The sequence below is a fragment of the Danaus plexippus genome (assembly GCF_018135715.1).
Source record: "Danaus plexippus chromosome 16 unlocalized genomic scaffold, MEX_DaPlex mxdp_23, whole genome shotgun sequence".
Taxonomy (NCBI): Eukaryota; Metazoa; Arthropoda; class Insecta; order Lepidoptera; family Nymphalidae; genus Danaus; species Danaus plexippus.
This window is the reverse complement of record NW_026869851.1, coordinates 2,693,477-2,714,240: the sequence shown is the minus strand read 5'-3', so window position 1 is coordinate 2,714,240 and position 20,764 is coordinate 2,693,477. Positions and strand designations below refer to the sequence as shown.

The 20,764-nt window shown below is 34.3% G+C and overlaps 4 protein-coding genes across 4 annotated transcripts; 1 reads left to right on the top strand and 3 right to left on the bottom strand.

Annotated features, from left to right (window-relative positions):
- Window positions 1-4: 4 nt before the first annotated feature.
- LOC116772107 (Bardet-Biedl syndrome 2 protein-like) lies at window positions 5-6,140 on the bottom strand. The gene is made up of 11 exons (XM_032664150.2): window positions 5,799-6,140; window positions 5,446-5,623; window positions 5,094-5,323; window positions 4,655-4,837; window positions 4,314-4,515; window positions 3,581-3,816; window positions 3,267-3,452; window positions 2,652-3,032; window positions 728-891; window positions 381-529; window positions 5-158 (listed from the first exon to the last, which is right to left on the bottom strand). The coding sequence occupies exons 1-11, from the start codon at window positions 5,925-5,927 to the stop codon at window positions 58-60; spliced, it is 2,139 nt and encodes a 712-aa protein (XP_032520041.2). The 5' UTR covers window positions 5,928-6,140; the 3' UTR covers window positions 5-57.
- On the bottom strand, window positions 1,083-2,271 carry LOC116772110 (SUMO-activating enzyme subunit 1). Its single transcript, XM_032664156.2, has one exon. It carries the CDS (start codon window positions 2,146-2,148, stop codon window positions 1,129-1,131), a length of 1,020 nt encoding a protein of 339 aa, XP_032520047.1. The 5' UTR covers window positions 2,149-2,271; the 3' UTR covers window positions 1,083-1,128.
- Window positions 6,141-6,225: 85 nt separating the features above from the next.
- Window positions 6,226-11,670, top strand: LOC116772109 (1-acylglycerol-3-phosphate O-acyltransferase ABHD5). Its single transcript, XM_032664152.2, is given in 9 exon segments — window positions 6,226-6,436; window positions 7,174-7,221; window positions 7,467-7,543; window positions 8,691-8,770; window positions 8,772-8,898; window positions 9,587-9,761; window positions 10,025-10,297; window positions 10,461-10,644; window positions 11,095-11,670. Coding segments are annotated over 9 exon segments (1,221 nt in total). The 5' UTR covers window positions 6,226-6,398; the 3' UTR covers window positions 11,314-11,670.
- A 193-nt stretch (window positions 11,671-11,863) lies between these two features.
- LOC116772105 (DNA replication licensing factor MCM4) lies at window positions 11,864-20,722 on the bottom strand. Its single transcript, XM_032664147.2, has 17 exons — window positions 20,448-20,722; window positions 20,099-20,191; window positions 19,622-19,785; window positions 19,119-19,283; window positions 18,833-18,931; window positions 18,468-18,600; window positions 17,971-18,213; window positions 17,381-17,609; window positions 16,765-16,959; window positions 16,306-16,482; window positions 16,113-16,200; window positions 15,353-15,513; window positions 14,739-14,862; window positions 14,433-14,539; window positions 14,039-14,173; window positions 12,811-13,021; window positions 11,864-12,286 (listed from the first exon to the last, which is right to left on the bottom strand). The coding sequence occupies exons 1-17, from the start codon at window positions 20,578-20,580 to the stop codon at window positions 12,191-12,193; spliced, it is 2,553 nt and encodes an 850-aa protein (XP_032520038.2). The 5' UTR covers window positions 20,581-20,722; the 3' UTR covers window positions 11,864-12,190.
- Window positions 20,723-20,764: the final 42 nt, after the last annotated feature.

Here is a 20,764-nt window from a genome sequence, read left to right as displayed (position 1 = left end):
AGCTTATTTATTAAAAAAAAAAACAATAATCTTTTTCTTTTTTTTTCCCACAAATATTTAAGTATCCCCAGCTTGTAGTATTTTAACGAGAGCCTCAGTGTTGTTGTCGCTGACGGCTTTTCTGCATGCGTTCACAACCATTTTGCTGTATTTTCCAACTGAAATAAGAAAAGTTATTGCCTTCTAAGTAACATACTTAGAGACTAGTGTTGTGATACTTCATTGGGACCAACGATAAAAACATTACATATATATATGTACATACACTTAATGAAAGAATCCTCAACAAACTTGCCTCGACCGAAGCTGTTAATACATAACTCTTACTAGTATACCTACTATATACACTAGTACATATATATACTAGTATACTAGTTTACCTCGCAACCTAGCTGCTTGTTGCAGTATAGTGTGCAAATTCTTTAGTGACGTCAGAGTTTGTTCCTGCGTCGCCCTACGTACGTGGCACCCCGCAAGTAACTCTTCATTTAATAAGATGACATCTTTGTACCTTTGTAACATTTCTTTCCTAAAAAATAATGGTAAGGGTTCTGATAGAAGAATTCATGATCGACACAGACCTAATGACCAAGACATAATATTTTTAAGCTTTTTGTAACTAAATTAAAAACTGTAAGCGCTACGTATTTCGATACAAAACTCATGTTAAGGGTACAGGTCTGTAGATTGATGTATAGGAAACAGAACACTCTTAATATTGATATACAAATCATATGACGCAGCGTCCTGGGCAGCCGGTAACAAAGCTGTGAGTAATTGAGCTTTTTCAGCTGTTTCCGCTGCTAGTCTGTATCTTGTATCGCCAACTTCAGACACCACATTCATTTCAACCCTTATCTTATCTTCAGCTTCTGGAAATTGTGCTATAGACTGAAAATGTTAAACTGTTTAAAACATTTCTATTTAGAAACTTACTTTGTTTGTAAAACTTATTCTATATATAGGAAAGCCGACACACAGCAAAAGACAAAATCGTTTGTAATCTTCAAAAGTTGTTAGAATACAAAAACAATTAGGTACAAATAGGAATGTTGGTGGCGAAAATAAATAAAAAGAATGTATAATGTTAACGTAATTTATTCGTTACAAAATATTTGATTACACATATTATTGACCATAGAGTTCAGCGAATCCAACGCCTTTGAGGGGGTTAAAGAAAAACATATTATTATGAGGTGGTTCCCGTTGACTGACAGCCTTCACAACTTCCTGGGCAATAACTCCGCCCACAACCGCTGCAGCACCAGATACTATTCCAAACACATCTGTCAGTAAGGCATCCTTTATAAATCCAGCAGGAAGAGACAGCTCCTTGACAAGTTCATCTCTCATACGCAGCAATATTTCAGTCTCCGTTTTTCGTTGCGCTGGATCAGGGTTTCTGTTGTATTCATCTCTAAATCTTGAAAGAATCTTCATGACAAAGTATGATGGGTCCCCTCTACGTAATCTAGATCGCAATTCAGGTTTGGTCCAGTCAACAGATAAGGCGTTTTGTAAGGGAACGTAAATAGCTCTTCTCTTTACAGTGATACTAACAGTTTCTCTAGCATTCGCTTCATTATCATCGGGTCCACGTTTAACAGCTTTGTGTTGAACTATTTCCTCGGAATATTCATGGTCAATTAAATCAGCAAACATGTATCCAAACGTGCCCCAGACGTCGCCACACAGAAATTTCTTGTTGTTGTCGCGACATATGTTATTAACTCGTTCCAGTTGCTCTTGCTTCAAACCGGTAGCGCAGATTATATCGAAAGTCGCAAAGTAGCTGTCCGGAAGATCATCCACAGCCTTCGTCTCTGCAGTGACGTCAACCATTGGGTTCAAAGCCCTTGCACGCTGTAAAGATGTCTCGGCTCTGTTTTCACCTATTTTGTCCGGAGGAGCCAAAAACTGTGAGTAAAGATCTGTTTCTTTGAGTTTCTCACTGTCCAATAAACAAACACTCTTCACACCTGATAGTATAATATTTTTGGCTATTTCGGCTCCTAGGCCAGACATGCCGATGATCAAAACTTTAGAAGCGCGTAACCTCTTTTGGGATTCCAAGCCCCATAGACGGATTTGTCTATCATATTGTTCAGCCTCTGCCTCTGAGAGTTCGACTTCATTATTTTCAACCATTTTATTGCTTTCTTTCAAGAATTTTCAATATATATCACACTAATAGAAACGTTTGTTACTTTAGTTAAACGCCGCTAAATGTCAATGTCAGTTAAGCAGTAAACCCACAACAATACGTATTTTTTTTTTGTAAATGTTTTTACGGCTCTGGATACGAGTCCTTTTGAGCCACAACAATACGTAAATCAAATAGTTGCACTGATATAACGAAACAAAATTATCTTTTGTAAAAAAAATATTTTTGAAAATTTTGATTTTAATATTAAAATTCATAAAAATCGCTTTTGTTTACGTTTGTTTTTATAAACTTTTATTTTAGGAAAAATTGTGGTTTCGAAAAGAACTTGAAAATAGTAAGCATATGAGATTATCTTCAACTGTCAATAACTACCAACAGAACCTTATAAAGACAAATATATTCCGTTCGATTTTGTAATGGTCACACATGTTATAAAAAATTATAAAAAAAATTAAACAAAAAATAAAATAGGTATTCGAAATACCTGTAAATCAGACAAGTTCAAAAAAACAGCCAAACTCTGAATCAAATCCCCAGCAAGTCTAATGTCGTGAGTTGTAATTTTCACTTGACCATCTGGGCAAAAATCCAAATCCAAGCGAGACGTATCTCTGAGACACATAAAACTAATATGCAGCTCTTTTGTCTCCTCGTTGTTAATTTCAATTTCTTCGTCTAATAAAAAGTTTTGATTTATCCATATGCATATTCTCTGAACTCTCTCAGTAATGCGGAAAGTCACGTAGTTTACAACCTTTGACTTTGCGATAGATGACGAAACTAAAGTATACATCGAAAAACGTGGCAACTGCTTTGTAAGTTCAAATATGTGAAACCGTTCACTCTCTGGATAACCAACCAGTGCCTGCAAATTGTAACTTTATTTTAAAAGGATATTACACTTTTATCAATTTTATACATTTATGTGAAAACGCATTCGTTTTATTCGCACAGTACTAATTTATTTTCCAAATAACCTCTTTAATTGAACTGTACTATAATTTATTTCCAAGATATATTCGAAAGCATTTTTTTAATATGTCCAAATAAATACATAACAGAAACGCACTTAGAATTTTTTTGTTTTGTGTACGTATACCTTAATATGAACATCAACGGGAACATCTCTCGGTGGCTTTAGTGGTATGTAAAGAACGGATCTCAGTTGAGCCGGATGAGGATGACGCGCGAGCGTTTCTCCAGAATCAAAAATACCTTCCGCTAACACTAGTGCCATACGCACAATTGTGTCATTGTTTGTCGATACAGCCAACTGCAGGCGTCCCTAAAGAAACTCAAGAAAATTAACTGGTTGGCAGCCATTCAAAATATACTTCGGCGTTATAATTTTAATATTGACATTATATAAAATTTATTATATTATGGTTACATAGAAACAAAACGGTCTCTAACTTCTTCCGTGTCAGCGGCTACTGCGACTTGAAGCCTTGTATTAGTGGGCATAGCGCTGTCAGGTCGGTCTATATCTAGGGATGTGTTAGCAGCGTTGCCCTCATAGTGTTGCAGTTCTATCATTAACGCCTGCTTCTTATTCAGCAACTCAGTTACTGCAAGCCTATCCTCTTCCGATGGAGCAATTTTTTTTGTGTTTGGTCCACCATTATCTTGGATCGGCGGGAATCCAAGCACTGCATATATTAAATTTCCTTCAAATAACTAATTCACGCATTCATAATTTTTATTAATAATTATAATAACTTAATGATGTCATGTGGTTAATGTATAATTATTTAATAAGAAAGAATATGCCGTGTAAAAGTGGTTCAAATATATAATAGCAGGTGAAGAATTTTGTGTTTAGAAGTTAAGTACTTTTAAACTCTAAGTATCACTCCCAAAATGGCTTTTTTTCATGTTTTCGATATTTAAATTGTAAAAAAAATATGTTTTTCTGAAAACAAAGAAGTTAAACTATCGTCATGTGAGCTGAGTGTAGTTATGCCGGTGAGAGAATTGGTCCTCATATTTAATCTCATAGTTTCATTTAAACCAATTCAAGGAAAATATGTATTTTTTAAATTTTTATTTTTAATATTATGTTCGACGATGCTGTGATACCGCGTGCGCGGTACACATATTACAGTTTTTTCAATAAGCGTATAGTCGGGCTAATTAGATACTTTACCTTCGCCTCTAGTTGATACACAAACAAGGTCAGGGATGCCAACTGTGCGATAATCCGCTAAAATCATTGCCGCTGCATCAGATCGTAACTGTACTCTTCTTAGTACTCTCCCTGTGCAATCTCTCCAGTCTATTCGGCCATTCGCCCAACAACAGACTAAGTTGTCTCCTGACCATTGAAGATTTCTTGCGTTTTGTTTCGACTGGAAATAATATTCGTTTAGATCAGTCAAAAATATAGCAGTTTTAAATTAACATTGATTTATCATCTATTTTCATGGGGAGTGATAGAAGTCGCAGTTCAATTTATAACAAAAATATTTGAATCTGATAAACTGCTACCTTTACTCTCCAAAGACGGATGCCATCCTCATATATACCAATAGTTCCATTTGCTAGTCCGTAAGCAAATCTCACTTCATTTATATAGGATAAACAAGAAACAGGCCCCGTTTCCGCAATCTCCATGATAAAATGATCATCCTTTAGTACTTTTATATAAGAATCTTCGCAACCTATAAGCAGCTAAAACAATCCAATACAATTCCTTATTGATTAAGAACAAAATGTTTTTTATCGTCTTTAAATTTTAGAGGAAATACAGAAATCTATTTCACTATATTAGTCTTATATTTAAGTTCAAATTTAATTTAAAAAAAGGGAGTCTAAACAAAATAGTCGCACATATTTATTTTTCTAAACTCAATTCGAAGTGATATGTTTGTTTATTTTCTTTAATCAAGCATTAGAAATTTTATCTATATTGCTTTTGAAGACGAACCTCATTTTTGCCATCCTTATCAAAATCAAATGTTATCATGGAAAAAACTTTTCCACTAACAACATTCCAAAACACCTCTTCGCCTTCCGAATTTATACCACAAACAGAACTATTTCCGCCAACCATGACCAACATATCTGAGTATTTACTAAAATGGGCTGCAATTATTACATTTATACCATCTGGAGCTTCTTTATAAAATATGTCTGAATTGTTATGGACATCGTAGGCTAAAAAACAAATAACAAAAATAACATTAATTTATTAAGGAAAAGTAAACTCATCGATTCCTTAAAAAAAGGCAAAAAATACGCCTAGTAATTGAATTGAATTGTATACTTATAAAAATTACCTAAAATTTGGGTGGGCGAGCCAATCAAAAGCATATCTCGCGCACAGTCTGGTTTTATAGGCCCAGCTTCTAAAGCTATCACAGCTTGGCTAAGGTTGAGTTCAGACACTTCTCCATGTGCCTGGGAACGTTGAGCTCGTCCAACACTCATACCACCGTGAGGGTGATGAATAATTATCTTAAATATAATATTAATTATGCATTTTATGTAAGATCTCAGAAAACGAAATGCAATTGATATTATATAATAGTATTTAAATAAGAATAAAGGCATTGATTTTTTTTATATGTAATTACAGAATAGAAAAATTGTTAGTTCAGCTTATGTCGGACTTTTTTGTTAAAGTACTCACTTTATCATATCCAGCAGACGCAGTAAGACAATAATGTGTACCATCATATTTAGCGATAGTTACTATACCAGGTGTTACTTTGTGGTTTAATTCTAATTTAAATACTGGCTGGACACTAGAAACTTGCATGTTGTAATTTTTATTTTAAAGTGTGTAAAGTGGTCAAATTTTTGTTTCATTCTTTCATTGCCATAGAAACGAATGCTGTATATACATACAATTCTTAAATATTCATAATTTTTTTTATTACTCTCACTCACTAAAGAATTGTATACCTTAATAGTTTAGTTAGGCGATATAATTCTGTAGTTATTTTTGTCATTACAACATTGAATCAATCTTTGTGTATTCACTAAAGGCACAAGGTTACGTTCAAAAATCAATTAACTCATACCTTGTAATAATTTCGATAAACGTATGATGTCAAATGTCATGATAAATTTAAGTCAAAGACGATGACAGAAGCTAATTTGGAAAAGAAAGAAAAATAGTTCACACCTAGGATACTGGGATTTATGTAAATGAAGATCTAAATAAATTTAGAATTTTCTTGTACGGTCAGTTTGATATGCGTTCCTGTATCTTGATAATTACAGCCAAATGGGAAGTGAATTAAAACTTGAAAAAACAAAATCCAGGTACTTTTTTATATTGGAAATATTGCGCAATTTGAATAACTATTTTTTTGTTTAATTGTTAAAGTTTAAACAGCACTCTATTTATAGGCTCACAAAACATTAATCTTCCATGGCTGGAATCATTTCATACTCTTTTTTGGACCATTACTTTTTCCCATTTTTACGTGCCTTCATTATCTCATTGAGGTAAAAACCAGTCACTCAGTAGCATGTTTTCTAGCCCATATTATATCTGGAGCATTAAAAAATGTAGTCATTAAATAACATATATCAAATATGCCTCAGTAATTTCATTATTAACATTCCATTCATATATATATATGTATTTATTTTCATATAAATATTTTGTCAACCTTTCATTGTTATAACCTGAAATATCATTACTAATTAACTGTGTTAATTACAAAGGAAATTACTCAATTTTTAATTCAACATTTAGATAGATAGATATCTGTTGGTCACACAAAAATATTTCTAGAAACTTACAATATAAATATTCATGTAAGTAAAATAATTTCTTTCATAAAATTTACAGATAATTTTAATCACAAATAATAGACACCAATGGGAGTTGATAAGCAAGTTACCTGTGTGATGTTGATTTATAGACCATAATGCATGAGTCATCCTCACAATTACTTTAGACCTTTGACTTGTGATTATTATTTTTTTGTGATAAATTAATTAAACAAAGAATTACTTGCATGTATTTTCAAATGATTATTTGTTAATTTCAGTGTTCTACATAGAACCTGGATTGGACATGTAATTTTATATTTGTGGAAGTAAGACAACATTAATATAAATATAATATTGCTTTATAATAAGAAAATATCAAAAATGTATTTATTTAAATGCTTTTTTATGTTCTTTTGTCCAAATAGTTTTCAAGTCACTAATACCATAACACACTGGCCATACATTGCATCATTATTTTGTATTTTTTTTTTAATTTTTTAATAATTTTGCTGCTTTATAAATGTTATCAAAACCTTTTTATATCCTCATGTTAATAATCATTTTCTGTTAGTTGGACCGGCCGTTGGTTCAGCTGGACTCGACAATCGGACTCCATGTTGCGGAATGTCGAACAACTAATATTATCATGTGAGTTTGCATCATGTATGACAATTAATGATATTTGATAAAAACAATTTTTGTTTGATAACAAATTCTCTTAATGACTTTATTTATCTGGAGTTATTTGAATCGAAATTATTGTCTTCTTATCAGATAACCTTCATACACATACTTCCTGATATAAATATATCACTTGTTCTCATTTTATTAGTTTTTTTGCAATACATTGTACTGTAAGGAATATAATTGCAACATCCATTTTTATAGACGGAAATTGATGAAGTACATACACTTAGGAAAACCTGGGAGTCAATTAAGATTTTAAAGCTCCATATTGTGAGACGAGTATCATAATATATCTATATGAGAATCAGCTTCATTGTTATGAATTTGAAATTTTGTATCTAGGTATATCTTTTTGACATCTGATAGTGTCAGCTGATAGATGTATCTTACAGTATACATATATAAACACATTTTTTTTTACACATATATACCCACATTTTTTGTTAAGTATATATATTATAAAATACTATGGTTTTTTTCAATAAAATAACTATTAATAATAATTACACAACATAATTGTATTGTGTATATATCTACAAATACTTTGAATCTATAATTTTGTGAGGAACAACATGTTGTAGACTAACACTCAGTAGTGGGTTAATTCCGACGTTAGTAATGTGTTCATAACAAAAAACTAGTTCTAATGATTTTTATGACATCACCCGAATTTAAATTATTGCTCATAATGGCAGTTACTTTGAGTTTTTTGCAATTTAAATATTAATATATATATATATATATATATATATTTATTTATTTTAAAAAGTTGTCCTTTAGTGGTATTATAAATATCTTAAAAAAACATTTATCAATACATGCACTGAAATTTAGTATATAGGTATATGTTCTTTTAGCAATACACTTTGTCAATTGTTTTTTTATTTCAGAATTAACTCGGATGAATTTTTAGTTATCATATGTATTTAAAATATTATTATATAGTAAATCAGTCATCTTTATTTAATTTCAAATTGATTATAGGATTGTGGAAAAAGAACTTAAATAAATTTACTAACTAGTCTCCGTATTATTTTTCACTTCGAATCTTTGTGTACTATAATAAGTCTGCAGACTGCTCTAGTAATGTTTAATGAAATATAAACAGGTGTGAAGACGGCGTACAAGCGATTCTATGTGGACATAGGTTCCGTGGTGGGACAATGTGACAAAATTTGGACGATATCCCTTAAATGAAGACTCCCCAAAGACACCGCTCGTTATGTTACACGGAATGGCCTCCGGGCTAGCGTTGTGGTGTCCCAACCTTGACGCGCTCGCAGCCACACGACCCGTCTACGCCATGGACTTATTAGGTAATCAACGTGTTAATACTCAAAACAAATTACCATGGCTCTTATATCACGCCTATAATGATATATTCTTTAATAATTTATATCCGACATTATACAAACTGTTCACAGTATACCACTTGTCAATGTCAAGATGAATGTAGAATAAGTAACAAACCGTTCTTAATTCAAATAAAAATATTGACATTAGCAAAATAATCCACAATTCCAATGTGAATAAAGCCATAGCATATAATAAAAAAAAAAAATAGACTGTTATGTTAGATGATGTTAAAAATATAGATTGGTTAATTATTTTCCGGTGTCGCTATCAATTCGGTTATAAATCAGTGGCCAATAAACAACAATCGCAGAACTTATCAACGATTTTGAGAATTATCAGAAATCAATATCTTCAGTTGAAATTATTTACTTAATATTACTTTTGTATATAGTTATTGAAATGTTAGTTTTTTTTTGTCATATTGCTATTTTTGGGTACACCTCTTTTCTATTGTTGGGTATTTTTCACACATGCTTGAATTCCATGAGATATTTCACTATCATATAGAATTTAGCTGAATTCACCTTGATTTCAACGAAATAGAATTTTTTATTATTAAAAAATACACTTCTAACATTTGCATAATAATTATAAATTCGTGTATGTCCTATATTTTATCTATATTCAATACGTAATTTATGTTATTAGGTTTCGGTAGGAGTTCCCGCCCGAAGTTCTCGTCTGATGCTGAGAAGGTCGAGGCTCAGTGGGTGGAGTCGGTTGAGGAGTGGCGGCGGGAGGTGAAACTCGAACAGTTCATACTGCTGGGACACAGTCTTGGAGGGTACATCGCTACGGCGTACGCTCTCAAGTATCCCGAAAGGTAATAAACAGCGGCTGATTACAAGCAGTTTATACTAGATATAGTTCTGTGAGGTTTAAGAGAACTTCATTCATGTGGAGCCGGATGTAGTCAATACATGACTAAATTTAATATGTTCATTGATTAATTAATAATAATAGTTTAATCACCTCCTACATATAACTGATTTCTTGTGTTTGTTTGCGTCTTCTTCACTAAAGGCATTTAACATAAAGATCGAAAATTACATTCAACCTATATACGTTACCAATATTTCGTTCCAGAGTCCGTCACCTAATCCTGGCCGATCCCTGGGGCTTCGCAGAACGCCCGGACAATATCAACGAGAAGTTCCATATTCCTTTCTACATCCGGGTTGTGGCCACTATCTTCCAGCCTCTGAACCCTCTGTGGCCGGTGCGAGCCGCCGGTCCGGCCGGGAAATGGCTCGTCAGCAAAACCAGACCCGACATCGCAAGGAAGTACACCAACTACGTGAAGGACGCCGACACTGTTATACCGGAATATATATACCAGTGTAACTCACAGACACCTAGGTCAGTACAGACATCGGGTGATGACGTCATAATATGTTTTGACATATTTACTTGACTCTTTATTCTTTACGCGTAAATAATCTGACTTGCTTTAAACCTTAGCTGACTTGTGATTTTATGTGCCGATTTACGTTGTAAAGAACATGTAATCGATCAAATACAGCGGCGAGAGCGCATTTCACGCGCTAATGAACGGTTTCGGGTGGGCGAAGCACCCTATGTCTCGTCGGGCGGGGCAGTTGTCTCCGTCCCTGGGAGTGACCGTGCTGTACGGGGCGCGCTCCTGGGTTCAGACCGGGGCGGGACAGATAGCTGAAAATAGACCCGGGGCTGAAACACACGTACAGGTACCATAGATGATAGGAAAATACTTCAGTAGAATTCAACAATAAGTCTACTGTTAAGGTTAAGAGCGAAGAGGGAGTGAAATGATCTGTTGCATTACAAATTATATACATTTAATACAAGTTACAACTTAAGTTAAAAGATCTGTTTGTCTTATAACCAAATAAGTTATCTTATGTCCATACGAAATTATTTACTATCTTTATTTGCACACGTTCAGAATTTTACTAAAGTTGAACTCAATACTATCTATCTACTCTACTAACTTCAAGTATGTAGAAGAAAAAGGTATGGAGCTGTGTCAAAATTAAAGTGTTAAAAAATTATGTAGGTTTGATAAAGTGACTATTTATTGCTGGTTTAAATTACTAAAATAGGCAGAGGTCGATAAAGATTCAGATTCTAATACGTGGAATAAAAAAAGTACTCAATCGTAAAATTTTATATATTAGGTAATAAATGGAGCTGGTCATCACATATATTTGGACAAAACGGAGTTGTTCAATAAGTACGTACTGGAGGCGTGCGAAAGAGGCGACAGTCCGCGCCGACTCGTGGACCAGCCTCGAGAACAGTCCGCCAACAGTGCCACAAGCGAGTCGACTGGTGGAGCGACTAGTCGACCAACTAGTGGAGCGGCCGGCGACCAAACTCCGTCTCCACAAACCTAGTTACTGTTCAACACAAACTAGTTAGTTTATTTAAAGAGCCAACGTGCCTAATGTTAAGGTTTACAAATGTCAGGATATCTATTATTTTTGTTATTTTTGAGCATTATGTTGCATAGTCTATAAATCTTATATGTTCACGTTATGTACGGGGGCGCAGAAGTGTATATTTTCTCATTTCTGTAAACAAATATATATATATATGTTTTTACTTAAATATGTTCCAAAGTAATCTTAATTGCACAAAACACTTAACTGAGTATTAGCAGACGTTCTGCCACATGTAACTGGTGTATGAGTGAGCTTAAGACTTTTTATATGCAACCTTTTATTATGTAAATAAAAATTATTTATTGCGAAGTACGTGTTTTATTTCATCGCAGTACTAATTAAATTAATTTTAATGCGAATTTATAAACGTGAAATGTATGCAATGAAGTCCTTTCGTATGTATGAGACTAACGACAATTCTTTATGCTTTAATCTCGAATATTTTGTTCCAATACTTAGTAACGTATCGCTTAAAGCGCTTTAATAAAGCAGAAAAAAAATATTGAGACACCAGATTCATTTATTTCGGAAGCAATTAGATATACAACGGTTGCCAGCAATGCGTTTTAATAAGACAATGTTAATAAAAAAATACAAATTTAATAATAATAAGAAATTATTAGATAACATCAACGGTAAGGCGGATATCGTACGATTAAAAACTATATTAAAATGACAATAGATTATAAAATTGAACGACAAAAAAATATATATATTTTCACGGCACAAAAATGTTATTTTTCTTTAAAGCTGTTTCATTTTATCGGTTTTTATTTCTTATACGTTAATCTTATCCTACGTGGAGCCTCGTCGCTCCGCTCATTTAACATCAACATATCCTCAGGTGAGTGTGGCTCACTATAACCACTTTTCCTTCGTCCTGCAAGTCTCGGAGGGCCTCGTCTAACTGGTCACGTGACACCGTCTAAACAATACACAACTCATTAATATTTAAAACACTACAAAGCACTGTTATGTTGAATCTAAAGTATTTTTTGAACTAATGTTTTGTTTTCGTGAGACTTCTCTTAGACTACATATTTAATCCTTTCTTAACTCGTTTATGCTCTGCTCGTTCGCATAAGAAAAATATACATTCCATTCACCAAAAAGTACTAGTATTCACTGTTCAGTCTTTTCTATCATTTGAAGACATTATTTAGTATTTCTCATTCTTAAAATTTTTCTTCAAATATAAGCTAACTTACATCGAACTAAATTCTCAAAACAAACAGAAAGTTGTTAAAAAGCTTCGTGTTATCACAAAATCTCCTATTAATAGTTAGTCGTCTAAATTTATTGGCCAAATTTTATTTTTCTCTCTACACTCGGACCAACTTTCCCTAACTTTAATTTTTTCTTTCCAACATCTTCAACCAACCAAAGAAATTCTTTTCATTCAATCTGTTCATATCTTTAAACGAGATAAATCTGTGTTATCCGACTTACAATCTGCGAGGTTGTGTTGATCTCCTGTAGTATCTTGGCGTGTGTGAGCGTGTGAGGTCGAGGGTAGTTTTTGATGAGTTCCCTCAGGGCTGAGACTAGGTCCGCCCGGCGGCGTCGCGCGGCCGCTCCCAGACCTGTCGTTAGTATGGCCACGTCTATACGCCCGGAGGCCGGGTCCGTCGCCGATTGCTTCAGGGCTTCGCGGTGCAATCTGATTGAATAGAAGTTGCATTTTAAGTTTGATTTTCGAATTTAGATATATGTACTATTTTTGTGTCCGCTAGATATTCTTTGCAAGTTATATTTAAGGTGACGGCAACATATTGACTAGTTAATACAATACCGAACTTCTCAAAGACGATAATCATTCTCCATAAAATACCACATAAAAATTTATTACCAAAAATGTCCAACACAAAATTGAACCATGTATTAAATGAACTATGTTGATTATAGTTCTACAATCAGGTATTCTGGTAAGTTAGGGACCGTCCATTAATCACGTGAGGTTCGAAAGGGGGGGAGGGGGTATATATAAAATCACGAAATATCACAGAGGGGTGGGGGGTTATAATAATATATCACGTGTATTTATTTTTTCGGGATACTGAGCGGCGCGAAAACGACGACGCCGAGTGGCTTGACGAAACGGATGTTGATCTTCAGCCAAGCACTGTGCCAACATCTGACCTGCAAGATGCTTTATATCCAGTTATTGGTGTAGAAGAGAATCTGACGAACCCGTGCTCTGAGGATACTGCACATTAAAGCTGTCTACATTTAAACGTTATAATAATAACTATTGTAGTCTTAAATTTTCTATAATAAAATTAGATTATACCGAACGCTGTATTTTATAAATATTTAAAAAAGGTTACGAAATTGTGTAGTTACTAAAAAATACACGTGATATAGGAAGGGAGGGGGTGGGGGTAATCTTAATCCTCATTATGTATCACCAAGGGGGAGGGAGGGTTAAAAAAGCTAAAAACCGTCACGTGATTAATGGACGGCCCCTTAACAACAAAACAATGTTCGCTAAAAAAATACAACACGTGGCTATATAGTGACGCATAGTAATAATTATAGACAGAGATATCTGTCGTCGAGTCGTACTTATTTCATACAGAAGAGTCTATTTCCGGAGCTGTATGAAAGTAGACTCGACTGTATGAAATAAATACGTTCATAATTTTCATACAAACATATATCATGTTAATGATCTCACCGAGCGGCTTCGTCAACGTCTTTGACTTCCACGGTGGGTGACAATCTCACACGAGCGTGGGCCTCCGACAGGCGGATGAGGGACTCCAGCTGGCGAGGGTAGGCTGATATTTGACCGCGACCACTGCCCACGCGCCTGGAACGTATACGTAGGACTTAGAGTAACTTATATATAAATTAAACTAATATTTTCTGATTACTACCCGTCATTTTTTTATTTTTTAAACTACATACTGCCGAGATATCATCTCGTCTGCCGAAATTCAAACGTTGGGAATATGTAGTTTAAAAAAATTAAAGTATTCTGAAAATATTAATATTAGTATCATTTAAATTAATATCGCGGAAGTCTTATTCTCATTAATAACTTAAATTTATTATGCATAGTATATTACCTCATGTCCACGTACGAATCAATGAGTCTCTGCTGCGCGGCCTCACTCAACACAGGCTGGACGTGCTCTTTGGCGAATGCGATGTAATCACGCATCAGACTCATATTCTGTTAATAAAGTGTATATATATATAGATGGCATTATTATTATCCATCAAAAAGTTTTACAATTTAATTTTGAAAAAGTAAACTACTAACAAAAAATATATTATTGCGTTACCAACAATTTCGCTGGTAAATTAATTGCCTGATATTATAATCTTGGGCATTAAAAAATTAAAACTTAAGAATTCGTAAAATAACATACAACGCAATCTTCGTCCTCTGTAACGACTGCGGGATCTTTGAAATACAAAGAAACCAGATGAGACGCTAGGCGACGGTCGAACACCTCGTCTTGAGGATCCAGCACCAGGAAGATGAGGTCGAATCTGAGAACCATTTATGTTATTGTTCGAGGTACTGTTTCAGATTTTTTTATGCTGAAATGGCTGAAGCCAGTGCTTATAGTTTTCATAGATTATACTTAAATGTTGCCATTACAAAATTACAATGATTCAGTATTATAATTAATTATAATCAGTCATATAAATGATTCTAAGGATTATAGTATGTTAAAAGTACGATACAGATGGCGCCACTTGTACCATATGTTTTTTGTACTTATCATCAACAAAAAGATTCTTTCATAAACAAAACATTTAAAATACATTCTATATTTGTAAACTTTTTCTGTATTTTTTTTTTATGGCAAATGAAAATACATTTTTCAACCAAATAAGATAAAAGATTTTACCGCAGTCAAGCAAGTATTGAATTAACTAAAACTATCATACATGTTCACATATTTCCCTGTCAACGATGAAATAATATAAGGCTATAGAAAGATTAGTTAAAATAATCAATCAATGTATATGCAACCTGGACATGAGCGTGTGGGGTAGTTGGACATTTTCCACGATGGTTTTATTTTTGTTCCACTGAGACTCAGCGGGGTTGGCGGCCGCGAGGATACACGTGCGAGCATTCAGCTGACAGATAATGCCAGCCTTCGCTATAGATAACGTCTGCTGTTCCATCACCTGGGAATAAGAATAGAATTAGTTGATAAGACAGACATTTTAGTACGCAAATTAAAGTTATACTGTTGTATAGTTATAAATAAGTTTTATAATATTAGTATTTTAATAATGTGATTGTAATGGAAAGATCTAGAATTATGAGCGACTCGTATCGAGATTTGGAAATTATGTCATATTAAATTGACCTGACTGACTGACTGACCTCATACATCTGACGGCTAAAACAGACCATGACATATATTAGTTGTAAATAAAGTTAGGTGTAATTTAAATTGCTTCTTTTGTAAAGTAAACGTAAAGGAATACTTAAACTTATGTATTAGAAACTCTTAAAATACTTGGAAGAATAGATAATATTTAATTTTAATCATTAATATGTTAGCTCTAAAGATAAATTTTATTTTTTTTATGTTTATTTATTATTATTTTTTTCTATGTATATTAAAAATATTACAAAATATATTTTTAAGAAATAATTATATGTTAGTTACAATCTTTAAAATAGCAATGGTTTGTAAAACTTCTTACAAAAATTCTCAATGTTTTAAACCTTAACATATATGACTTCTCTAAGTAACTCATGTTAGGACAGTCCTCACCTCATGCAGCACACTACGAGTCGAGTCATTCATTTTATCGAATTCATCGATGCAGCATATACCGTTGTCAGCTAGCACGAGCGCGCCACTGAAAATAATTATTCCTATTTTTAATGTGTACATAGCTTAAAATTTTCAATGTGTAATTAACATCATATTTATTATTGTTAATGTGTATATGGCTTTATCTTACGTCTGTAAGACCAGCTGGCGTGTGTCGGGGTCTTTAGTGACGTAAGCCGTGAGTCCCACGGCCGAAGAGCCCCGGCCGGAGGTGTACTGGGCGCGTGGCACCAGGTCGTGGACCCAGCGCAGTAACTGAGATTTGCTGGTACCGGGGTCGCCACATAACAGGATGTTGATTTCAGATCTGACGGAAATTTTATTATGAAGATTTTATATATAACAATACTGCTATTTATATATACAATATTTAGATAAAATCAGTCAATCTATTTTCGTAAAGAAGATGGCTTAAGGCCCTGTACATTAACGATAAAACTTTATTGTGAGACAAAAACCAAAAAGATTGTAATTCTATGCATAAATCTGTACATGTAGTGTAGCGGCTGCAATATTCAAACATGTATCTACCTAGGTATTTAAAAAAAATAAAAATAAAAATTATAATATCGTTTGTCTTTTTTAATACCTGAAATGCGTCCGTCCGGCTGCGTTGAAATTCTTCTTGGTGCCGCCCAGCAGCTGCAGCAGTACACCTTTCTTAATGTCAAGGTTTTCATATATAGAGGGCGCGATGGCTCGAGCGAGACGTTCGTAACAATCCGGCTGCGAGGCCAACGCCTTGAACAACTCCACGCGCTCAGGAGGAAACTGGTGCTCCTTGCTGAAAACACCATACTTTATGATACTTAACATGATCAAAAAGACTTTATACACGAATATGTTTAGAGATGACGCCGTGTAATAAATTAGTCTGAAAGAATTACGCTTTGAGTTTAGAGCGGTACACTGTCATACAAATTACTAGTTGAAAATTAAGATCAAAATGACAATATGAATGAGATGTATACAGGAAATTATTGTAAATATCGCAACCCACTAGCCGCGGCTGTTCTGATTCACTTTATATGTTAATGCTGGAGGATCTAAGACGTTTTCTATATCAAACACTCTTACTCTTAGAAACACCATATAGTGACAAACACCTACACGCTCGCCTGGGTTGTAAGTCGGTTGTATTCATCAACGTCTCAGCTGCCTATAAGTGAATATTTATTATAAACCAGTAAGCCTTGACCCCTCACCCGTCCTCCATCTCGTGCAGTCGGTCGCTGTGCACCTTTCTATAATGCAGCGCGTCTATGTGCGTCCGGTGTAGGGCCCTGAGCGTTGCGCGGCGCACGTTGACCGCTGCGGGCGCGGCTCGGAACACGCCGGTCACCGCGACGCGCTCGCCCGCGCCCGCTCGCTCCACCAGCGACCCGTGGGCCAGGATCGTCACCGTGGCCGGCGTGCGACCGGCCGGCATGTCGTCTGGATAATACAGATTAAAAACGTCATATAATAGGCAACAGATAAGTAATCACTCGAGAATAGTTTTCGTGTATACTTAAGAGATTCAATAATTAAAGGTCAGTTTTAAAGTTGGCGGTAAACTGTTCATCAATATTAATATTGTATGGTGGTAGAATTTTATTTATATAAATTTATAAGAATGTTTAAAGAAATATATTACGCGTTTTAGTATATATCAACATATTATTAAAAATATGAGAATTAGGCTTAAGTTTTTGCTCATGATGCTAATTTTTTAAGCAACTTTCAAGTAGTTTAAACTTCAATATAAAAACAGATAAGCAAAACAAAGATCTCCGAATACAGATCACAGGTCTACCTGGCGCCTCCTGCAATTTGACCAGCTGTTTATCACTGAAGTGCGATCTGTTATGTACCAGCTGGAAGCTGTGCGCTGTGTTACAATGCCCACAATGAGCTGGTTCTGGAACTCTGCCCCTCTGAAGCTCCCCAGCTACAGCAGCCCCACATACCGCGCACCGGAAATAGGCCTCTCTCATTTCCGGAACAATACCGGATGTACGGATCACCATGCCGGATATCGTTACTAGCTGATCGATATCTGGAAATCAATTACTTATTAATGCATATTATGTTTTATAACTAGCGAGTGTAAACTATAATGTTTGTAATTCTAAGAATGAATGATCACTGTCGCCACACAGTAATCAAGGGGTCTATATTTCAACTTACTGGTGAAGACTGTACTGAATGTCTTTACCTTGAGTTTAAAGCAAATATTAGAATTAATTTACTAATATAGTCTCAAGTTTATACTAAAGTTAGGTAAGTTTAAACCATTCTCCGTCATACTACCTTCAGGATTGAGATCCCTCATGTTCCGCTGCGGCGCGTTAAATGGCCGCACTTGTATTTGATGTTCTAAAACAGCAGCCGGATATTTCTCAAAGAATAGTTCGTTAACCGCTGCATCAAACGCCGGAATCACCTACACAAATAAACTGTTATTGTAAAGAAAATATTTTTGATTTTAAATTAAATATTACTTACTAGTAAGGTATATTTACTTTCTGTTATCATTAGTTTAAAATTTAGTCCAACAAATATGTGATATACTGTCTTTAATGCAATAGAATAGATGGAAATCACGAAAAACTTATTTATTTTTTATTCTTGGTATAATAATTGTAATAAAATGTGAATCAACATTCTTAATTTACCTCCTGAGGATAGCATATAAGCTGTCTGTGTAATTTTGAATCGAATATTTTTACGTGATCGCAGTCCACATCCAGAAATGGCTCTTCCAATGTATGGATCTGAAATCATTGCACCATTAATAATTAATTATTGCTCTCAAAGGAAAACAGATTAAAATAATATTCCGCTGTTAATACCACACTGAGGATATGTGCTCTGTGCTAGTTGGAAAAAGATTACTAACAATATAGAAGGCCAAAGAATTAGCTAAATACCTATAATATATTTAAATACAAACACACATACCTCTTCCAGCTTCAACTCGTACAGTGGTTCTGTAGTTAGAGCGTCGGGTTCAACGAATCTTTGTATGAACTTAATGAATTTCTCCCTGCACTCGGCTATGGCTACATCTGTTCCCCAAACTACTAATTGCGGTTCACTGGCATTATCCACTTCACCTGTTGCCGTCTGAAATAAAAAAATGAAAATTCTTATTCAATTATTAGTAAAATATCGTTTTGAGTTTAAAAACAATTATATTATGTACAAACATTTAGTTCACCTGTTAGACTCTAGGATATTTTGTAAAAAAAATTTTTTGTTCGTCAGATTTCAGTCAAAATTATGAAACATTCTCAGAAGAAATCTTCTAAAATCTTTTTAAAAAACTATAAAGAACACTTATATTCCTTGTTACATACTTCAATTTAGCAATATAATTGTGGTTTTGCTTAATAAAAGTAAATATTACTTACTTCTATCCTATTTATTAACATTTTTTTATCTATTCTAATTTCTGATATTACCTGTGAACTTGGTGTTGGTGCTGGCACATTAGGACCTGCCTGGTTGCCTCTCAGGTCGGCACGCTGTCTGGCCGGGGTCATGGCACCTCTAAGCAATGACCTCGGTGTACTGAGAGAACTCGGAGTACCATAGTTCAAAGGAGAACTCATTTCTATGTCAGTACCTATACAAAGTAAATAAGCTTTTGTTTTATATTTCATAGCCTTAATTATTTAATAATGTAAACTAAAAATATTGCTACCAAATACTTACACTTCTCTTATCCAGTATGAAATCTTATGACAATTGATAATTAGACATATATTTTGCATAAATCACTACTAAAACAAATGACATTGCAACAATATTTACACCGATTAGGCAACTTGAATGAAACTTAACACCCATATAGCAGTTGTGCAATTAAATTAGTTAGAAGTCAGCTTTTTATCAATGGTCATTTGTGACTTTAACTGTTTAATTTATTAATATCTCACCAAGAGGACTAGAAGGTAAAGGTCTAGCAGGGGATGTGCCGGGGGCTTGGTTCGGCGTTCGGGGCGTCCGTCGCGGAGTCCCAGGAGTTCCATCTGTAACATGGAAATGATTTTGCAATTTTCATCTATATGAGTTATAGTAGAATCAATATTTTAGTCTTTTTGTATGAGCAAGATTAATATTACATATAAATTATTTAATTTCATGTACAATAAATTAAAATATTTCTCAAAACATTCACAACAACCTGTAGAATTGTAACAGCATTTCTGTAATTGTTAAAGTACTGTAATATGAACTAAGATTCCAGATTTCAAATATAAATAAATAAAACCTAACAAATTTTACCTTTTGAAGGTGTTCCCGATGATCTCTGGGGAGTTTCCGGGACAACAAGTTGTTGCGAAGACCTTGTTCGGCGTGATGGTGTGGGAGCTTCAGATGACGCCCGAGAAGAAGGGCGCTTTGAAGGAGTAGACATGCCTTTTCCCTTATTTGATTACGGTTAGTCAGAAAACATTAAAATCTTGAACACCTTCTGCAAATCTTTCAGTTCTTAACGGCAATAAAAACGAAAACACTATTTGGCGCCAAATAATGACAATTGACAATGTCAATTTAAAGCAATTTGACTTCAGAACTTGTTATTGTTAAACTATGTTGGC

Excerpts from the sequence above, each read along its gene's own strand:
- LOC116772110 (XM_032664156.2), bottom strand. The coding sequence starts at position 2,148 with ATGGTTGAAAATAATGAAGTCGAACTCTCAGAGGCAGAGGCTGAACAA.
- LOC116772107 (XM_032664150.2), bottom strand. The coding sequence starts at position 5,927 with ATGCAAGTTTCTAGTGTCCAGCCAGTATTTAAATTAGAATTAAACCAC. Across the intron at positions 3,817-4,313 it reads TGTATCAACTAGAGGCGAAG|TGCTTGGATTCCCGCCGATC; the intron begins GTAAAGTATCTA and ends TAATATATGCAG. Across the intron at positions 3,033-3,266 it reads CCGTTGATGTTCATATTAAG|GCACTGGTTGGTTATCCAGA; the intron begins GTATACGTACAC and ends TACAATTTGCAG.
- LOC116772105 (XM_032664147.2), bottom strand. The coding sequence starts at position 20,580 with ATGTCTACTCCTTCAAAGCGCCCTTCTTCTCGGGCGTCATCTGAAGCT. Across the intron at positions 16,483-16,764 it reads GCCGGACGGACGCATTTCAG|ATCTGAAATCAACATCCTGT; the intron begins GTATTAAAAAAG and ends AATTTCCGTCAG. Across the intron at positions 14,540-14,738 it reads CAGAGGACGAAGATTGCGTT|AATATGAGTCTGATGCGTGA; the intron begins GTATGTTATTTT and ends CTTTATTAACAG.